Source organism: Heliconius melpomene, chromosome 7 (assembly GCF_056956725.1).
Source record: "Heliconius melpomene rosina isolate 202511_hmr_F chromosome 7, ASM5695672v1, whole genome shotgun sequence".
Taxonomy (NCBI): Eukaryota; Metazoa; Arthropoda; class Insecta; order Lepidoptera; family Nymphalidae; genus Heliconius; species Heliconius melpomene.
In genome coordinates, this window is record NC_140395.1 from 7,682,431 (window position 1) to 7,702,447 (window position 20,017).

The window sequence follows — 20,017 nt, forward strand, 5'->3', positions numbered from 1 at the left end:
AGTTACATATTAACTTCAATTAAAATATATGTATATATCCACACCGATTTCGGCGATGGCGACTTCTTGCATGTGACTCGCTAAGCCGAATTTCGTTTTGAAAATCCGCTTACAGGACGCACAGTACAGTTGGCCAGCATCGTTATATGTATAGGTGTAGGAGGTAAAAAATATAGGTTAGTGCTTTCACTATATTTATATTAGTAAAATTATTTTGATCCGCCAGAAGTAGACTCCAATAACGATAAAATAGGCTAGAGTTATAAATATAAATAGAATATTTTACTCTATAATATATTCTTCCCTTTATTAAATATAAAGCTTAGAATGTACGTATCCACTTTTTAAAAATATTGGGAACGTAACAAAATTACATACTTTTGTATGTAATATGAATTTGTATCTATTATGTAATAAAATAGCAATAACACGTATGTATGTTTATAACAAATTCGTTGAATTTATTTATTAACGCATTAACCTCACATTTTAATTAAGATTTATGGATTAGTTTTTAAATAGGTATATTTTTTAATTATTAAAGTTATAAAAAAATGTTCATTTAGATGATATAATGGGTTACATCTGATGGTTGACATTGAAATTTTATATGGTTTTATAGTATAAAAGCAATCGACGTACTACGAGACGAAATTATACTTAACTTTGACACGAATTTGAGTTTACTTTAACTTTTGAATAATTATGACTGACTGGCAAATTAAACATTATTTAATTACTATATAATTTCATTTCTTTCTAATAAAATTCCCTTAATTGACTGATGATAATTAGATATCTACACTAATTTTATCGTAGTCTTAGCGCAGAAGTACGAGCATGTGACTGTAATCGTGACGGCTGTGGTTTCCATTTGGGGGAATTAATTATTATTTATAACGTTTGTATTTCTTCGCTCTGGTACCGAGGTAAAAATGCGGCGTTAAGTTCCGCCTCTGAAGACGCAATGCCTCGAAAATTCGACGGAAAGCAGGGAACCGAGTGTCTTAACACTTAACATAACAAAATTTTAATTATATAAAATTATATATTTCCGCAAACAGTTTTATATTTTGTTATAAACTTTCATATTAATATTAATTATTTTATTGGCATCCATATCAAATTATAATAAATGCACTTGACCTAGTTTGTCATACATATAATCTGTAGAACAATGACTACTCTATATTATATAATCATGATACGGCAAATTAAACCTTATTTTTAGAGTAGCTGAACGAAATTTAGAAATGAGAGTAGTTAGAAGTTAATATTTTTTTTTATACATACAAATTTTATTATCAAATGTGTTGCATTTGAATAATAACTTATATTAATGTAAAAAAAATTGTTATGGAAATTAGTTTTTTTTTTTAATTAATTTATTAAATAATAATATAGACGATAAAAGACAAAAAGTATAGAAGAAAAAAGATAGTATATAAGGATTAAATTAAACAAGAAAGTACATAGAGTATGTATTAGACAATCGCGAGCCAGCTTAGATATATTATCATAATAATTATGACGACGTACTTTTTTCCCAGTCCGCTCGACGGCCGCAAGCCGAGGATCGAATCCCGCAGGGGGCGCCCTTACAGTCGTCGACTTCCTCACAGGCAGCAACTTAGTGCTTGCATTTCTTCAGGGACAGAGTACCCTCTTCCCTACCCAACCGGTGTCGCTGTATAGGCCATTATAGGACTAACATCATTAACCTCATGTTCATGTTCAGAAATGACGACGTAGATTATACTTATACAAAAAAAGTATTTTAATTTTATTTGCAAGTCATACATATTTATCATATGATTTCTTTGTCAAAAATATCCTTCCGTTTTCCTACAGTGTAAGTGTAATATCAATTACTTATGACTTTTAAAGCCGTAATCTACACGTAAACTTTTGCTCGACGGCATTGACAGGCGCTCGATACAATCGCTAATTGAACTCACATTCAAAGTTTTCGTACTTATATTTTAAGTAAGTTTATTTATAAAACATGACATTATAGTCAATATCTTAATTAAAATTAATACTGATTTATAGTGTCCTCATATTGTTACTTCTATATAAATAAAAATAGTAGTAAGTGATTAAAATTTTAAGCTGAATAAGTTATTTAAAATAATAATTATTATTTTAATTATTACAAGTTAATGTCCCATACAAAAACAAACTTAATAAAATACGAATTGAAGCCACATACCTAACACACATTATTTTTAATTGATTTTTGAGCTCTTCATCAAATATTGTCATTCCATGTATATTATAGCAAAAAATTGAGTAACTTCGTGCGACGAATCCTTTTCAATTTAAATTTTAATCTTCTACTTATCTTATTCTGGAATGTGGTCCAGCATCAAAGGTCATTAAAATATAACTAATAATTTTATTTTAATAATACTGAAATTATTAAAATAAAATAGCAAAAATATATTTAAAATAATACACGATATAGGTACAAGAGATTTATAAAAATATTTTTAGTCTGTGATTCAAAGAAACGTCACTTTTAAAAAGTTCTATAAATAGCCCAACACTAATTGCGAATCTTCGTGAGATTGCAAATCCAATTATTTCTTTAATCCCACAAATCACACTGAGAGCTTGTTACGGCTTGCGAATAAGCTACCAACTACTTAAATTAATGAAGTGATAAATAAAAATGTAAATGAAAAACATAATATTTACTATAAATATATCTTATTATGGCGAGTTGTGGCCTCTGTATGACATGTTTATAGTAAAATTAAAATAATTCTCTATATATTACTTGAATATACGATGCATATATGTAATTATTTTGTATGATAGGAAATATATATGTAATCTTGAAAATTACATTTTTAATTTATTTTGTTTATGGCAAGAGTTAATGTTAATGGCTGAGTATGATATATACGCGTTTTATATTTACTTTTTTTATTCGTTATATTTGGTAATAAGTCCTTTTTTGAATATAATTTATTGCCGAATATTATTCAATTAAGGAACTTTTAATTTTTATCTGTTTATCCAACTGTCAATGCTTGATTTATATATATGGAAACATAGTGAATAAAAAATATTCCATTTATAATTGATTTAAGTAGTACCGAAATCATTTAGAACTTTGTAATATTTCACATTAATTAATTTTGTTCGTCAATTCATTTCATGTGCTACTTACGTTTTTGGTGGAGTTAAACGCCGCAATGCTTTGACAGAAAAAGCCCAACAGAAAACCATCACGAACAATCAGATAAACTCGCTATGTACCTGTGTCACAATAATACCACAATACGAAACAATTTAAGCCAAGTGGCATTTTTAAAAATTATCGTAATAAATAAATTAAAATAATTCTTATTTATTATCTGATTTCTATTTTACACTATATACTATAATTTTGGTGGTATTAACCTTTTTAACATGCATCATTGTAACAATATATTCATATAATATCACCTAATTTAGTCCACTAGAATAAATATACTGAATAACAACTATTAAATCAAATATTAATAACGAATTTACCACAGATTTATATACTACTTCCTTATTAAGTTTCTGAAGATTTTTTATGTGGCAACATCTTCATTATATGAATTGTCAATAACTTTACAAATATATGGTGTGTGTAGGAGCTTTGCATTTAAGGTATTATCGTTATTTTTATGCGCTAATATTAACATTCCACTGTTGTGCATGTGCTATATATGGAACATGGCTGCTTTTATGCAATAGCTGCAGGTTCAAATCCTGGATTATAAGTGTTTGGTGAAACTAATTAAATTTATTAGTAAATAATATTTTTTTCTTTTTGCCTACCCTTGAGCTTTACGTAAATAAAATACGAACTTCCCGTGTCTTTAAAAAAATTGCTTCACGCTGTATTCCACATACAGCAGGGTGGGCAGAGGGAGTCTAGTGTTAAGACACTCCGTTCCCCACTTTGCGCCGAATTCTGTAGGCATTGCGTGTTGAGTGGCAGAAATCAACCTGACACCAGAGTGAAGACATGAAAATAGATTTTTTTATGAATATTTCATTTTCTCCTGTGGGGATTGAACCCACAACCACTCTTGTGCCCCTACGCCACGACTGGCCTCGATCCCCGCCTGCCCACTATACGGATGCGGAGAGATAAAAAAATCTTAAAGTCTTACGATATAAATTCATATTAATATTAATATATGAAAATTACATTTTCATTCAAGCCTTATTGACATTTCATTAAAGACGTTGTGAAAAGCTTAACAAATGGGATAGTATTCTTATGTACGAGTATAGTTGATTGTAGGTACTACAGGAAGTTATTTTTATTTATATAAATTAAGGAATGTGAATGTTAATTGTAATTGAAAATCTTAACATATATCTCATAATATATAGGAGACTATTTATAATCCAAGTGACCTTTATTTTTTTGATTTAATTCTTGTTTATCGAAGGGTAGTGTCACTAGTAATCGACACTATTGTTTTTAAATAAAATAACTTTTAAGTTACAAAATATTTTTTTAGTAATCTAAAAATGTGCTTAATCTGCTTTAAATTTAAAAAGAGCATAGTTTTTTCTTTAAAATTTAAATTTATATCCTTATTTTAGAAAGCTATAAAAAAGTATCTATCATTGACGCTATTCGGGTAAACGAGTATATCTTTGAAATTATTTTTATTAACATTTTTAATAATTTATTTCATAAATTCCTTGTTTTTGTTTACCTCATACAATGCTTGTTTAAAAATATACACAATAATACATTTGTTGCAAAACTCTAAATATGGCAAACGTGACCGTCTCGAATACCGAGCATCACTTTCTTATTTATCTTATTAACTTATCAGATTAACATGTTTATGCCCATGTAAATATATATAGGTATTCTATATAAGTTTTGCTTGGAAATAAACTAATTTCTTTATTTATACTAAAAAAATATTTAATTTAATACTAATTTCTAGAAAAAAATTACCTTCTTGCCGTAACAATGTATGTACATATATACGAAATTGTTGTAAGCAACTACGGTTACTCATTTTTTATAGTTGCATCTTCTTCCAAAACGAGTTGAGTTGAGAAATTTTTTATCGGCTCATAAAATACATTAATTTAAAGGCTGTTACATTCGCGGTAGGAATATCGCAATGCTAAAAATGTTTTCGCTTAACATAACAGTAGATCATATCAATAAATCTACATAAAATTTTGCTAACATCGTTATTTTTATGAATTTAATCAAAAAATAGAAAATAACAACTTATAAATGAGTTCATTTTGTAACTTAAACCTATATAGTTATTTTTTTTAAAGATATGTATCTTGTGTCACTCATTGTAAATGATAATAAATCATTATAATTTTTGAATTCTAGAAGTTAAAATTCTTTTGTATTTAGTTTTTCATTTTAAGTATGTTCCTTATATTCAGGTTCTTACAAGATTCTCTCAATTCAAATCAATTACTTACCCAAGAATCCATCAAATAAAAAAACCCTGAACCTTGCAAAAATTGGCACACGAGCTTAAACAATGTGAGGTTATATTACCAGTCATTATTTGTACTTCGCACTTCCTTACATCCCTATCATTATTTAAACACGAAGCTTCCTCACATTCAGTAAACTATAACGAGAGATCTGATAACTCTCCATTGTAATTGTTATGCTGTCTCAACAATGGCATTGTGGTTCTTACTGGAGCAGTAGTATCTGTGTATGACAGAGCAAGATTAATGGTCGTGGAGATCATTGAAAAATATCCTATTTACTTTTAGATGACCTGGTTTTTAAAAGTCTTGGACATACTCGTACTTTCTTTTCTTCTTATTTTACTATTCATTATTTTTTTGCATGCTGCAATAGTACGGAGGTAAAATTTAGCGATTTTTTTAAATAGAAAAGTTAAATTAAAACTTGAAAAGTATCTTGTGAAAAGGGCTTTGAATTTTTTGTAAGCTTTAGTCAGTGGGGATGCAGATAAAAATGACGTCAAGCTCGTATTCAAATTTAACCTCCGGACACACACTCGATTGGTTTTCGCGCAGTCATTTTTATCTGTTATTCCTCTCCCCACAGAGCTCGCGAGGCAGAACGTTATCACGAAGCAGATTTTGGAAGCTTTCATACAGAAGAAGTTGGGTCTTTCCAGCACTAACTTAAGAGCACCTTCAATATTTGATATCCTACAAACGAAAAAAACTGAAGACAGAACAACGAGACAGTCTTCAGAACACAATTCAAGTCACCTTTCTCCAGAAACATCAGAAGAACAGGACATGATGGACGATCCAGAAATGCTAGGAGATTCTGAAGATTCTGAAATATCAGATGATTTAGAAGGTTCGAGAACACGAGATGTGCATTATGGGGATGATGACGGCTTACAGAGCGTCGAGAGTGAGCAAATAGACTCCATATATTCTGAAGGTATAATTTGATTAAATATGCAATTCTCTTATATAATTGACCCTACTCTTCTTTTCTATTTTTACGTATATAATTATTTGATAGCTATACTAGCTTTTATAGCGTATATTTATTTAGTAGATTTTTTGATTTGAATGACAAATTTTACTTCTATGTTCAATTTTATCTGATATGGTAATTTTATCATAAAATTTCGCAAATATAATTTGTATGAGATTCTATAATAAAAAAGTTTATAGAACTTTTTAATTTTTTATCTACCAAGAACTGGAAACTATTGATACATACTGCTTATCGTTTCTTACTGGCTATTCTCTTACAAAACGTATATATTGCACTATCTAATAGTCTAATAAAAATATCTTTTCCTTTCTTCTAATATTTAGATAATTTCTTTTAGTAAAAATTAAACATTTTTAATTAGATATAAAAAAATAACATTATATTTGGTAGCATGAACTTTTTCTTATCTGCTCGCATTCTAGATATTCCGTGGGCCACTGTCGTACTTTATTTCACCAGAACGGGAAAATATAAATAGTTCATTCGTTGAATCGTATTTTATAATTTCTAAACCATTAAATCTATATTGGAAAACGAGTACAAATAAATAAAAAAGAGACATAAATCCATTAAATGGTCTTTTCAAATATTTACAGAAAGAAAACAATGTCAAGTGTGCCAATTGATTGTATAACCTCAAATTTTATCTAATTACGTTGAGTTTACGTTGGTTACTGAATGATCTACACACATCTTGGTAAATGCTAACCGAGTGTGAAAATATTGCGAATAGCTCAAGAAGTTGCGAAAAATCCGTACGAGCGAGTCACGTTCAAACATTATTTACTACGAGATGCTAATTTTAAATATTTCACGTTAATTTATATACTACAGTAGAAGTGTTTTTTTGAATACCAAGGATTATTGTTTATTAGCAATTATTGCTATAAAGATAATTATTATAGAGCCTAATTCGTAAGCATGCTTAAATATGGCAATGTTATACCTGTAAAGTAATTGTAAATATTCTTTATTAGAATAAAATATATCAATACATAATTAAAATAAATGTTATCTTTCAAGATTGTAAATTGTGATATTAAAATAAAATAAAAAAAATAAGTGAAAGTTATAAAGCATTAGTTTTTCCCGAAGGCAATATATGGTGAATTGATCCACTCTTTTAGAAGTACCGTCTCTAAATAAATATTATTCTTCTGAACTTCTTTTACATAGTAAAAAAAATGCAGTTTTAAAAAATACACACCATTTATAATTACATATATGACAAATCCATCAAAATGTACGAATATAATAATTTAGAGATTGTAGATACATATTTTAAAGTTGAAAATTAATTAATTTTCGACTTTTTTTCGGAATACATTAGTAACTTATGTAAACTCTGGAAGCTATAAAAACATTAGCGACAAGTTTTTGTGTGTTTCGACTAAATAACATTTCTCGTAATTTAGTTATTTTATCGCCGCCATCAAGAGGTTATTCCACCAGTATTAACGACATTTAATGGACCTTGGCAAGGTCGATGGTACATAGACGCTTCAGTCCGGTTATTCATAGAAAGATAATTATATATACCTTTTATAAAATATATAATAAATACTATAGGTATACTTTAATAATATAAACTGATACGATGAAGTTAAATACTTTAATATTCTAAAAGGAAAAACATTAGGCGTTTACAATTTTTATTTAATTTATGATTATTTATGTCGCTATAATGTAAATGAATATATTAATATAACGTCTTTCCCTGGGTTTTTACATATTTATAATGTAAAGGTAGTTGTTTTTGGCTTATAAAGTTTTATTTGTTATACTTATTAATTAGATTTACAGTGGTATTGTTAAAATAAATGTAGACCATAAATTTTCCTATCCTGAGGTCCAGTTTGCACTTATGCATTACAATTTTATTTTAATAATTATATAATTCAATATTTAATATGACGTATAGATATCTACAGTAAAGAGTAAAGATTTTACATACAAGGAAGACTAAAATCAACATTACTAAATTATGATTGACGTCGAACGAAACATAAACAGCAATTAATCATTAATTTGATTATAAATATATTTTCATTTAATATGTAATTTTAAACAAATGATATTTAGTGTAATACATTGATTATTACTATTTAAAGAAAATAAGAAGGAGCTACTATGTATTAAAAATAATCTTCAATCATCATCAATTCATGTATGTAACATGTTAGATCTTACAAAATGTTGTTTCTGGTACAGAGAAATCGATCTAAATACTTTATATAATAACAATGTAAAGTACCTCGTTCTTTTTTTTACGAAATAGGCCGTCGTGACGCAGCGGCACAAGGATGTGACTGTAACGCGACGGTTGTGGGTTCAATCCCTACTCGAGGAAGTGAAATATTTATTTACGTTTCTATTTCCATTTCTTCGTTCTGGTGTCGAGGTAAAGCATGACTTTGAGTTCTGCTACTCAACACGCAATGCCTCCAGAATTCGGAAGAGAGTGTGGAACGGAGTTCCTTAATACCTACCCTCTGCCTACCCTGCTGTATGCGGGATACAGCGTGAAGCTGATTTAATTTAAAAAATATACTCACACAATATTTTAAATTATCCACAGTTTCTAAATTTGAGGGCATAAAAACACAAAATGCTTTAAAAATATATTAGGGATTTACAATTTTATATTGTAAGCTAAGCAGTAATTAATATTCACAATAATAATAATAATTTTAACGTTTAATATTATCTAGACAGTATAATTTATATTCAACCAGTAATTTAGACAGGCTTTAAGACCGCTTTTACACAAAAAAGTTTCTATTTCTACTTAATTATTCTTAAATATCAATAAAAACCCACAATTTACATAAGTACAACTAATATTTTTTTTTACAAAAATAATATTTTAGTGAGGTTTTGCATGTTATAGTATAATAATTTAAGAAAGTAATTATGCAAAAATGTGGTTTGTTAAACAGAGGTCGAGAAGCAAATTATCATTTCTAAAAAAAGTTAGTTTTTGAAATGAACTCGAAGGAACAAGTTAAGCAAGTGACATTTGATGGTTGACTATAGGTTGGTAGGTTGATTGGTTAAAGCTACGTTAAGACATAAAAATTCTTTTTCTTTTACTATAATTTTTATATTTGTATGAAGTTGTTATTATACAAATTTTATGTGAATAATCGTCTGTTTTCGTAATATTATAGCAAAAATTTTAAGAATATATAACAAATCAGTAAATTTTAGAAAAGTACATTAAATCTGTGAGACAGGCGTAGCGAAGTAAGATAGCAACTGACTACAAACGTGATGGTTTTAAGTTCGATCTTTAATCAGGAGAATTAATTAATTATGTTAAGAGGCCAGAGGCCAGTCGTGGCGCACGGGCATAAGACTGTAAATGTAGGTTGTGGGTTTGGATTTATGTATACCCATAAAATATTTTTATAATGTAAATAATACATGTATGTTTGTTTACTGCTTTAGGATTTTCGTTTTTGTGCACTAAAACATGATTCAAATCAAACGTAATAAATTTTCATAAAATGTGTCTAAATATATTTCTAGACAAAATACTTATTAATATATATTTTCATTAACCATGAACTATTTAAGTACTTGTGTGTAATATAAAAAGGTCGATTTTAAAAACCAATTAAATTTCAAAATTAATTTTCAATTTACATAATATAATTTAAATTAAGTTTGCCAATAATAATCATATTAAAGCTAATGTGGAAAACATAATACATCAAATTTTAATTCGATAAGGTCAGATCCAAAAACATATTTAATTATACTTCTTCGATTTCATTTTCATTTCGATTCAGCCTTGACACGGTGTCATCGATGGCTATAAATCAACATTTTTGTTCTTTTACAATCATAAATGTCACATTTAAGCAATGCTTTACAATGTTGAGATGATATCCTTATGCTAAAATCTTAATTAAATTATTTTAATCGATACTTCGATTAACCAATTTGATCATTTTTTAATTAATTATTAACGAAAAACATCAAAAATTCCATAACTATGATGAATTGTGAGATATTGAGCGGTATTAAACAGATGAGGCAACTTAAGTAAGAAAAAGCTATGCATTTAATAAATTATTATTTATTTCTTTTTTGAATTATCTCACTCAAAGAAATAAGACATGTGTAGGTACATGAAATGATCGATACAGTATTTTACTGTCATTTTGCAATTTTAATATTGTGGCTTCATTGCATTTAATTATATTTTTATGTAAATATAAAGTTGTGTGTATAAAATAAAATAATTATTAATAATACAAATCTATATTTGTTATTAATAACTATTTTGAAACTGCAATAATATAACGTTTCTTTCTACATTACTAACACAGATTTCCCGACGGGTTAAAATATCTCATAACAGCGGCAGCTTTCAGCAAACCCAACTTGCGGCGTGGATGCGAAAATTTTAAAAAAAGGAGCATCGTTAGAGCTCTGACCCATTTTTAAGCTCGACTACTTCTGTATGAAAATTCTTCTCAAAGATATCTTTCAATTTGTCCTAACAATAAATCAGCTTAATTTCTTCTTCATCTGAAATAGAACTAAAAGAACGTTTTTATTAATGATATTAAATTTTAATAAGTTTCATGACAAAAACTTTAATGACATTAATCAAATCTTAAAGCAATAAGAGAGATTTTGAAATATTCTTTAGCTTCAGGCACAGAGGCACTGTGTGTATAGTGACGAAATTCAACGCCGCACTTACACCAAGGGCGGCGTCGAGTTGAGAGTTGAGCGGGAACATGAAATTCATTCCTCCGAGTGGGAATTGAACTCATATACACCGTGTTCACACTTAGGCGCTGTCTAACTACACCATAATGCGTCTTTGGTACAATTGAGCACTATAACCAATTACCTGTACAATTTTTTTTATATAACTATAAATAATTCTATTTTTGTTACAGGTAGGAGTAAAAAGTATACAAGCCAGTCTTATGAAGGCGAGTTGGAACCTAGTTATCGTAAGCAAATAATTTAAAGAAATATCTGTCACCTGTCATGCCAAACCATCATTAGTGTTATCCACAGATAACACATTTCAGACATCTGGGGTTTTTCTTTAATTTAAGCATTTAAAAAACGTGTTGATATGGAAATTATGTAGATACGTAGAGTTGTTATTCGTTTATTCTGTAGTTAATTGATTTTTATAAAAAGTAATATAATATTTTAGTATTTAATTCATATGAAAAATATAACTTGAAATTTATTTTATACGAAATGAATAAAACATATATTTCTTAATAATATCCTTCTTCTTCTTGCTTATAATATTAAAAGCATATAGGTTTATCAAATAAATCTTAAATTATTATTCATAGTTATGGTATTAAAAAAAAAACAAATTTTCTATTTTACTATTCTACCGATCTTTATTAATACCTACTTCAATCGAAATATCAATGTTCTTTAAACTAAATCAAAATAAAATATCATGTGTGACCTTTTCTGTATAAATTATACGGTACAATACAGTTTTAATTATTTACAATTAAGAAAAAAATAATAAAAAGATTCGATTTATTAAGCAACATATCCTGTTGGGTGATTTAATACGACATGTGACATATAAAATATATATATGATACATTTCCGTGACCTACATAAAATTATATGATTTAATAATTAGTGGCATCTTCACTATTAAATGAGAAATATAATAAAAAAATGCTAATGTTTTATGTAGATTGGTTTTTAAATGTGATATTTCTTCTGATTGATATTTTTATGATGTCCAGTTGGTGCTTGTTAAGTGATTAATGGCTGTGATATATTTTAAATTTCATAAGTTCATATAGGTCACTTCCTGGATCATTTTAATAGAAAATTACATTTATTTCATTAATTTTGTGAAATATTCATAAATAATATAGATGAATAAAGATACTAATTTAAAAAGGATTTGCAATATGAATGCAATTTATTATAAGCTTCATTTACTTGTATGACATAACATATCGTAGAAATTTATATATTTTCTAAATTTTAATAGAAGTATCTTTTTAATTATTTTGCTTATTCTAATTCAATTGTAAATAAAAAGTTTAATAACATAACATTGCAAATTTATTAAAAGTATAAAATAGACCTTTAACCAAGAAGCCAGTTTAGAGATGCGATATTTGAACTGGCCGATTTAAACCAAGGCTAGATATTTATGCATTCTGCAATTCTTTGGATGGAAGTGGAACTGTACTATTTATGCACATATAAAATAAAGATAGGCAGTATTTTCATTGAAATCTTTATTTTCTTCTTAAAAGCTGGATATATGACATATTTTATCTTTTGTATTCCTTTGCGATATATTCTTACGTCTTTCTTGAGCCGCGCGATGAATAAAGAAATAAGAGCGATACCATTAAGCAATTAGTTCTAGTTCTACCTTCGAATTAATCTAATGAAGCATTTTTATTATATATTTTTTTTACTGTTACCAAATCCACACAAAACTATCAATATTTTTAAATTTTTACTTAGCATAGCTTTAATCAAAATTAATGTTGGGAGAGTCTATCAGAAAAATAAATAAAAAAAAATTAACGTGTATCTAATTAAACGCTTGAGTGATTTTGGTGAACATTTAATTTTTTTTTTTGATTCAATACTAAATTATAATATTTTAGTGTTAAAACTAATGACCATAAATGCTCATCTTACTTGCGAAGCAAACGAAGAACTATCGTTGAAGTATAATCATTGAACCTCCAAAACTTGACGCCTTATAGGAGGCCTTATTCTTACTATAAATAATATGACTTTGTAATAAATTAATAGCTATTTTATATGGATATGTTTAATACAATTTTTTTATGCAGACTATTTATATAATTTTAATATTGAACTCGTTGATGTCTATTGTTCCACCTCATTGTTAAGCTTACAAAATGTCCCCGTGTTTTTTTATAAATGAATTACTATAATATAACAACCACTTATAACGTCATTCAAGTTTTACTTTTAATAGTTTTATTTAACAACAATTGGGTACATTCCCAAGGAGCCAGTTGTGAACTAAGATGAAAAAAGAAAATAAATAAATAATATATTGGATCAAAGGCCCTAGACCCGAGACCTTGCCCTTTAATGATGGCTAGCAGAACATTGCACTGACTAGAACATGAGAGCGTTATACGAGGACGTTTATTTTAATTGATAGAATAATAAATGAGTGAATATAAGTTACATGACGTATTCATAATGTTTCTATATTCATATAATGAGATTAGAACAAAAATAAGTTATAATGAATGAATGATAATGTCCGATTGTAACCGCGATGGGTGTAGGTTCAGTCTCTGGGAACTGGGAAATAAATTATTTTCATTTCCTCCGTCTAGTACATATCGTGGCGTTAAGTTCCGCCATTCAAGAGAAAGAAATGTCTTAGCATTAGATTTTCAACTTAATAGGGCGTCAAGCTGAAGAAGGTTATATTTCTTTATTATGTAGTTATGCTGAGGCTGTAGTGGCGCAGGGACAGAAGCCTGTGACTGACTGTAAACGCGACGGCCGTGGAGTTCCGCCACTGAACACATAATGCCTCAGGAATTCGGCGGAGAGTAGGAAACGAACGTATCATAATGAGGAATGGAGTGCTTTAACATTAGGTTCCCAGGTTCCCTCTGCCTATCCTGCTAACAAAAAAAATACCTATGCTTCGTTCCAATCAGGATATTTTTTAATTAAATTAACTTTATCTAGACATATAAAATATTCAATAGTGAATGTTCGCTAACTAGTGCTCTTATACAAATAGAGAACTGCAAATCTATTAATAAGGCTATCGCGATGTTAACCTTGGATTTATTGTTACTGCTCATTTAATAATAGCAACTCAAATTCAAAGTCAATACCCTATTACATTACGAGTAGACTTATATATTCTTATATAAATGCAGTAGAGAGCTATAACTTTTTTTTCTGATTCTCGCTGTATCCCGCGTATAACAGATTAGGCAGAGGAAACATAGTGTGAAAACACTAAGTTCCCCACTTTCCGTCGAATTTTTGAGGCATTGCGTGTTGAGTAGCTACACTTAACGCCGCCCTTTTGCCTTGGCATACCAGAATGATAGTTTATTTATCCGAGTGGGAATCGAACCCATAATCGTCACAACAGTCTCGCGCATCTCTGTGCCCCTACGCCACGACTATCTATAATTAAAATATACATATGTATAGGTATTTGTTATATCGCGAATCAAAATCTTTTTTATTAAATCTTTTTAGCGACAAATCCATAAAATTTCTTGTTTTAAATTAGTTTTTAGTGCTAGCGCCATTTTATATGACAAAAAATATTTGCATCACAGCTATAAAATATGTAGGTATTCCTCCGTAGCATAACATTTTATTAGTTTTAAATTTAAATTTGAAGATAATTAAGAGCGACATACTTCTTCTTGGAATTATTTTAATAAAAAATATCTTTAATAAAATAAATTTATGTATATTTATTTCCTAAATATATAAATGTGATTATCCACTTAAATATATATATTTCGAATAAAACAACGTCACTCAGGCATGATGTTCGATGACAGCCCAACGTCAGCTTTTAAAAATAAATAAAAAATATAAAATATTCGTTATTTGTCTAGCTTCACACTCGCACATAGCTGGGTAGGCAGATGGAACCTGGGAACCTAGTGTTAAGACACTCCATTCTCCATTTTCGCTTTTCCGCGTTACGAACATCGTGGGCAAAAACGTACGACTGTAAACGCGGTAGTAAATTCTGATTGAAATAAAAGCTTTTGTCCACAGCTCCGTAATACAGTCACATCGATATAGAGAATGTCTGGAGAATTTGAATCAGTCACACCGGAAATTAATAAGCAATGGCTTACAAATACCACCATAAATACCACAAACTTTATTGTTATATATTCGACCTTCCCATTTATTTGAGTTATGCCATGTTCAGAACAAAGGTGAAAAATACAGTTTTAATGCAAACTTGCAGCAAATTTATTACAACTTAATAAAAATACTTTTTTCAATATAATTTCCTGGATTAATATACTCGTAAAAAACCTTTTGCGTGAATAAGATAAGATTGATATATGCACTTACGTATTATGATATGAATTTATGTGATTTATTTAATGTAATTGTATATTTAATTTAATGTTGCTCTTTTATTGGACGCTATATTTTACCCATTATATGAGGTTTTCATATGAATAATATTTATTTTATGCAAGCTCCACCAATCAAAATAACTATAACCATTTTAAATGTCATAACGAAAAACTCTTTTAGTAAAATTTACTTTTAAATTCTTAACTGAGTTAATACCTCAATGCATTTAAACTACATCCCATAAAGTAGCAGTTGGCAAGCGTAAGCCTTGTGGCATCTGGGGACAGCGTATCCAGTTTACCTACATACGAGCGAAACATTCTTTGGACGGTAATTAAATGAAACTCCACAGGAAACCTCACATTATGTAAATGTAATTGTAAGCAGTTTATCTTTTTATAAAGGACAGTTCATGATATAGATAATATCTATAAGAGTGAAGTAAAGAGATTCAAAGAATAACACAATTATTGATATGTGCGCATGAAGAGCACGTAGCCCCTGCGCATACGCAGCCAGCAGCTATAAAAGCCTTGTAAAGGTCAATTCAATGTATATTTTATTAGGAGATTTAGACTTGCGACATCTTCACTATACCACGCTTGACCGCAAAGAATGTGGCTTTCAAACCGAAGGTTACATAAAAGCTTTGCTTATTTTATCATTGTTAATACTTAGTATAACCGCAACCAACGCGGCGACCGCGCGTATCGCCGCGCGTATTTACTTTTTTATTTTTTATCTGTGTTACGATTTCGCTGTCAGTGACTAATGAGGTTGAACGTGCTTATCCAATCTTATTAATAATCTATATATTTTTTTTTCAAAATTTGTAAGTTGCCAGATATTTCTTATTTTATTGATAAGGAAACCGATCCTTGTAAGGATTGTATAATAAAAGCTTTCATTTGACCTTGACATTTAATGACAGTTTCATATTTCTTAAATTTCTATATATAACAATAAAATATTTTTATTTCAATAACATAATTAAAAGTTTTACCATTTACTTACTTTAAATAATTTACGTAAATCGTACTCTGATTGTGATATAAAAAATATTACAGGTATAAAAAAATCTTTTTAATTTATAATTAAGATACTTACTAGAAGGCAAATAATTCCAAAAAATTTTACTCTTTTGCACAAAATATACCTGTATACGTGGGCACATATACATATTTAAAAAATCTTGTATTTGTTATATTTATATATTAAAGAATTTATTATTTTAAATATTATTAAAATATAAATTACAGATGAATTTGCCAACCAGTCAGGAAATTATGTAACTTGTTGAAGCATTGCAACAACTTGTATATAGAAAATGTTATCTCCAAGCAAATTAAATAGAGTTTTTTTAATGAAAGATGTCTACAATTTTAAGACCAATTTTTTAAACAAGTAATTGATAGATTGATAGACAATCTTATATAAAAATAGAGCAAACATTTTTACCCCTTACTATGAACCTTGTTTCTATTCAAAAAGAATATCTTAATACCATGTGCGCAATAAAATGTTTCATAAAAATTGTTTTGCATATTTTTTTAACTGAGTATCGGTACTTATGTATTCTCTGATGTATGTTTCATTTAATTATGTAACATTTCAATTCATGCTTTCTTAAAATATTTGTATTTAAAACTTTTTGGATCCTATCCAATATCCGATATGAAATAAATGTTAATTTAACTATCATTTTTTTCAAGATATAACCTAATTTACTTCCAAATTAATGACCCTCAAGACTACCTAATATGAATATAAAATGATCATACATTTATGTAAAGATGATACGATCTAGTCGATCAAAATTAGTAAAAATTAAAGGAAAACAATGAAAAACATTATCTATTTAAAAGAAAATTACATTTATACTTTTCCCTTTAAAAAAATATTTTCCGGTTATAACCTCTATTATAGCCTTTTATAAATACCTTTAGTAGCTAAGCTTAAGAAATCAGATTTAATTTTGAATGCATATTAAGATGTATACTTTAAAGACGTTGACTTTTAAAAATATTTTCTAAAATGTCAATGATATTAGCGTTCATGATGGTTCTGCTATTAAATTTATTGCGTTGGACCTTATATCTAGTATATTTAGTAGCCTGGCAACATTTTTTGTTCTTTTTTTTAATACTTTTTTCACACCGTTTAAAGTTCTACGCGTTTATAGGTCATAATATTTGAAAGCGTTGAACATCCTAAGGTCAAATTGGAATTGATTCCAATAGCATTGCAAAATTAAATCCGTGATGAGTCATTTGAATGTTTTACATAAAAATACATATACCTACACCCATCTAGCCGAAAGTTTGTTTGACTAATACTAGTTGCCTAATGCGGGTTTATTCATGATGAATAATGAAATAAGATTTGCATTAAATTGTAATAGGACGACAATTCGATAATTTTTAAAATAGCAACCGTCGTTTTGTCTGTGGTTTGACTAAATGAAACCAGTCAACTATAAACTCCTTTTTCAGTTGAGAATATGATTAAATATATTGATATTATTAATTTTCTACTTGTCACAAATTTTATTTTTAACTATCAATCGTTTTCTAATGGCAATTAATGTCGAAGTAACTAACAATGTCAAATAATATCCTGGGACCATTTTTATTTAGTTTTCCACAGTGCCACACTTTAATGACGTCTTACAATTAATTAGTCTTGTAATATTCCAAATAAAAAAAAAACCTTCCATATATTGATTATATAGAATTTTAATTAGTCTATTTAAATTATAAATATTACATGTATATTTATGAGACAAAAGGTCTAAAAGGATATTAAAAAAATAAAAGGATCTTGAGTAGAGGCTGTAGATTAAAAATGAAGTATCAAAGCAATGAGGTTGTTGCTTTTTTATTTTATTTTGAATATTTTTTTAAATATATCTGTTATGTATTTAAATATACCTTATGAAGACAGCGATATCTATATGGCTATAGTTTGTTGTTCTTTTAGAATCCATCTTTTTATTAGGTGTTCTCATTCATCGTCTCGTTCTCGTTCTCGTTCATCTTTTTAGTAGGTGTTTATCATTTATTAGGTGTTTTATTTATTATTAGTAGGCGGCCAATCGTGGCGGGTGACCTTAAACGCAATAGGTTGTGGGTTCGATCACCGCTCGAGGAAATGAAATATTTTCATTTCTCCTCTTTGTTGCCTTGGCAAAGCGCGGCGTTAAGTTGTGCAAACACGCAGTGCCTACAGTATTCGGCAGAAAGAGTGAACGAGAGAACGGAGTGTCTTAACACTAGATTCTCTTATCACTGTCACTGATTTTAATCAAGTAACAAATACACCAAACTCATTTTATATATAATATATATTTTTTATAATAATATATATTTTTTAATAATATATATTTTTTATAATAATTTCTATTGCAGAAAATCGCATTTTAGTATAATTAATTTAATTATATTATGACATGTTGATATCCGTAGTAATTTTACTAACTCGATATCTAAAACCATCCGGTTACATTTATATTAAATAGGCTTAAAACACGTTTTGCTTCGTTTTAATACTAATTAATATACTCGTACATATTCGTTGTTCATTCCGACGTGATGCCACGAAGCTTTCTCTGTTACACTGCATCTTTTATATCTAAATCTGAAAATTTTTGTTGATGTGTATATATATATAATCTTTTTTAACTAAAATGTATTCTAATATTTAATGTAAAAAGCTAAAATATTTAATACGCCATTTTATTTTTAGTTATTATATACTTTTCAAAGCCAAACTGAAAAATATTCACAAATTACACTGTTATCCTACTAATATTATAAATGTGTTTTTGTGTAGATGCATGTTTTTTCCATTTTCACACGAAAACTACTGAACAGACTTAGATGAAACATTACAATAATTTTCATTTAAAGATTTTCTTTAATTTCGAAATAATATAACAATAGGTTTAAGCGGGGAAAGTCACGTTTGGGTCGCTAGTACTATGTAAAATACCTATGCAAGATATTAACTTGCAAGTTCCGCATGCTGTAGGCGATGCTAAATTATGTTAATATATTTTAAGTTAAATACAATACACCATAACCATTGGTTTCGTAATACTCAGAACAATCAGACACTTGGCAAGTAAATTTGTAATACAAAGATTACGCACTTGTCCCAATAAGGACGAAAAATATGAATTCTCCACTCCACCACAAGGAAGGTATTCCATCATTTATCACGTCTAAACGCAATCCTGTCTTGTTGCAAATATCTCATGATCGATGGTAGGTTATTTTAAAAGAGCAACAAAGGTCATATGGTAATCTTTCAAATATAAAAATACGAATGGTATATGGATTTATACAGTTAGTTATATCTTCATTGAAAAAAATAGACATTATTAATAGTGGCCTGAGCAGAGTCGTATACACTAATCTCTCTGTATCTGCTAAT

General features: G+C 28.4%; 1 protein-coding gene across 5 annotated transcripts in view; it reads left to right on the forward strand.

Annotated features, from left to right (window-relative positions):
• The window catches only part of tfc (Brevican core protein triforce), a 69,251-nt gene that overhangs the window by 30,251 nt on the left and 18,983 nt on the right, over positions 1-20,017 (forward strand). Inside the window, exons 2-3 of one of the 5 annotated variants that reach the window (XM_085188045.1) lie at positions 6,068-6,418; positions 11,401-11,457. In XM_085188045.1, coding sequence (XP_085044171.1) covers positions 6,068-6,418; positions 11,401-11,457 — 408 coding nt within the window. Of the gene's footprint in view, positions 1-6,067; positions 6,419-11,400; positions 11,458-16,242; positions 16,416-20,017 lie in introns of those variants that run through there. The other 4 variants (XM_085188046.1, XM_085188047.1, XM_085188048.1 and 1 more) reach the window with 4 other exon arrangements.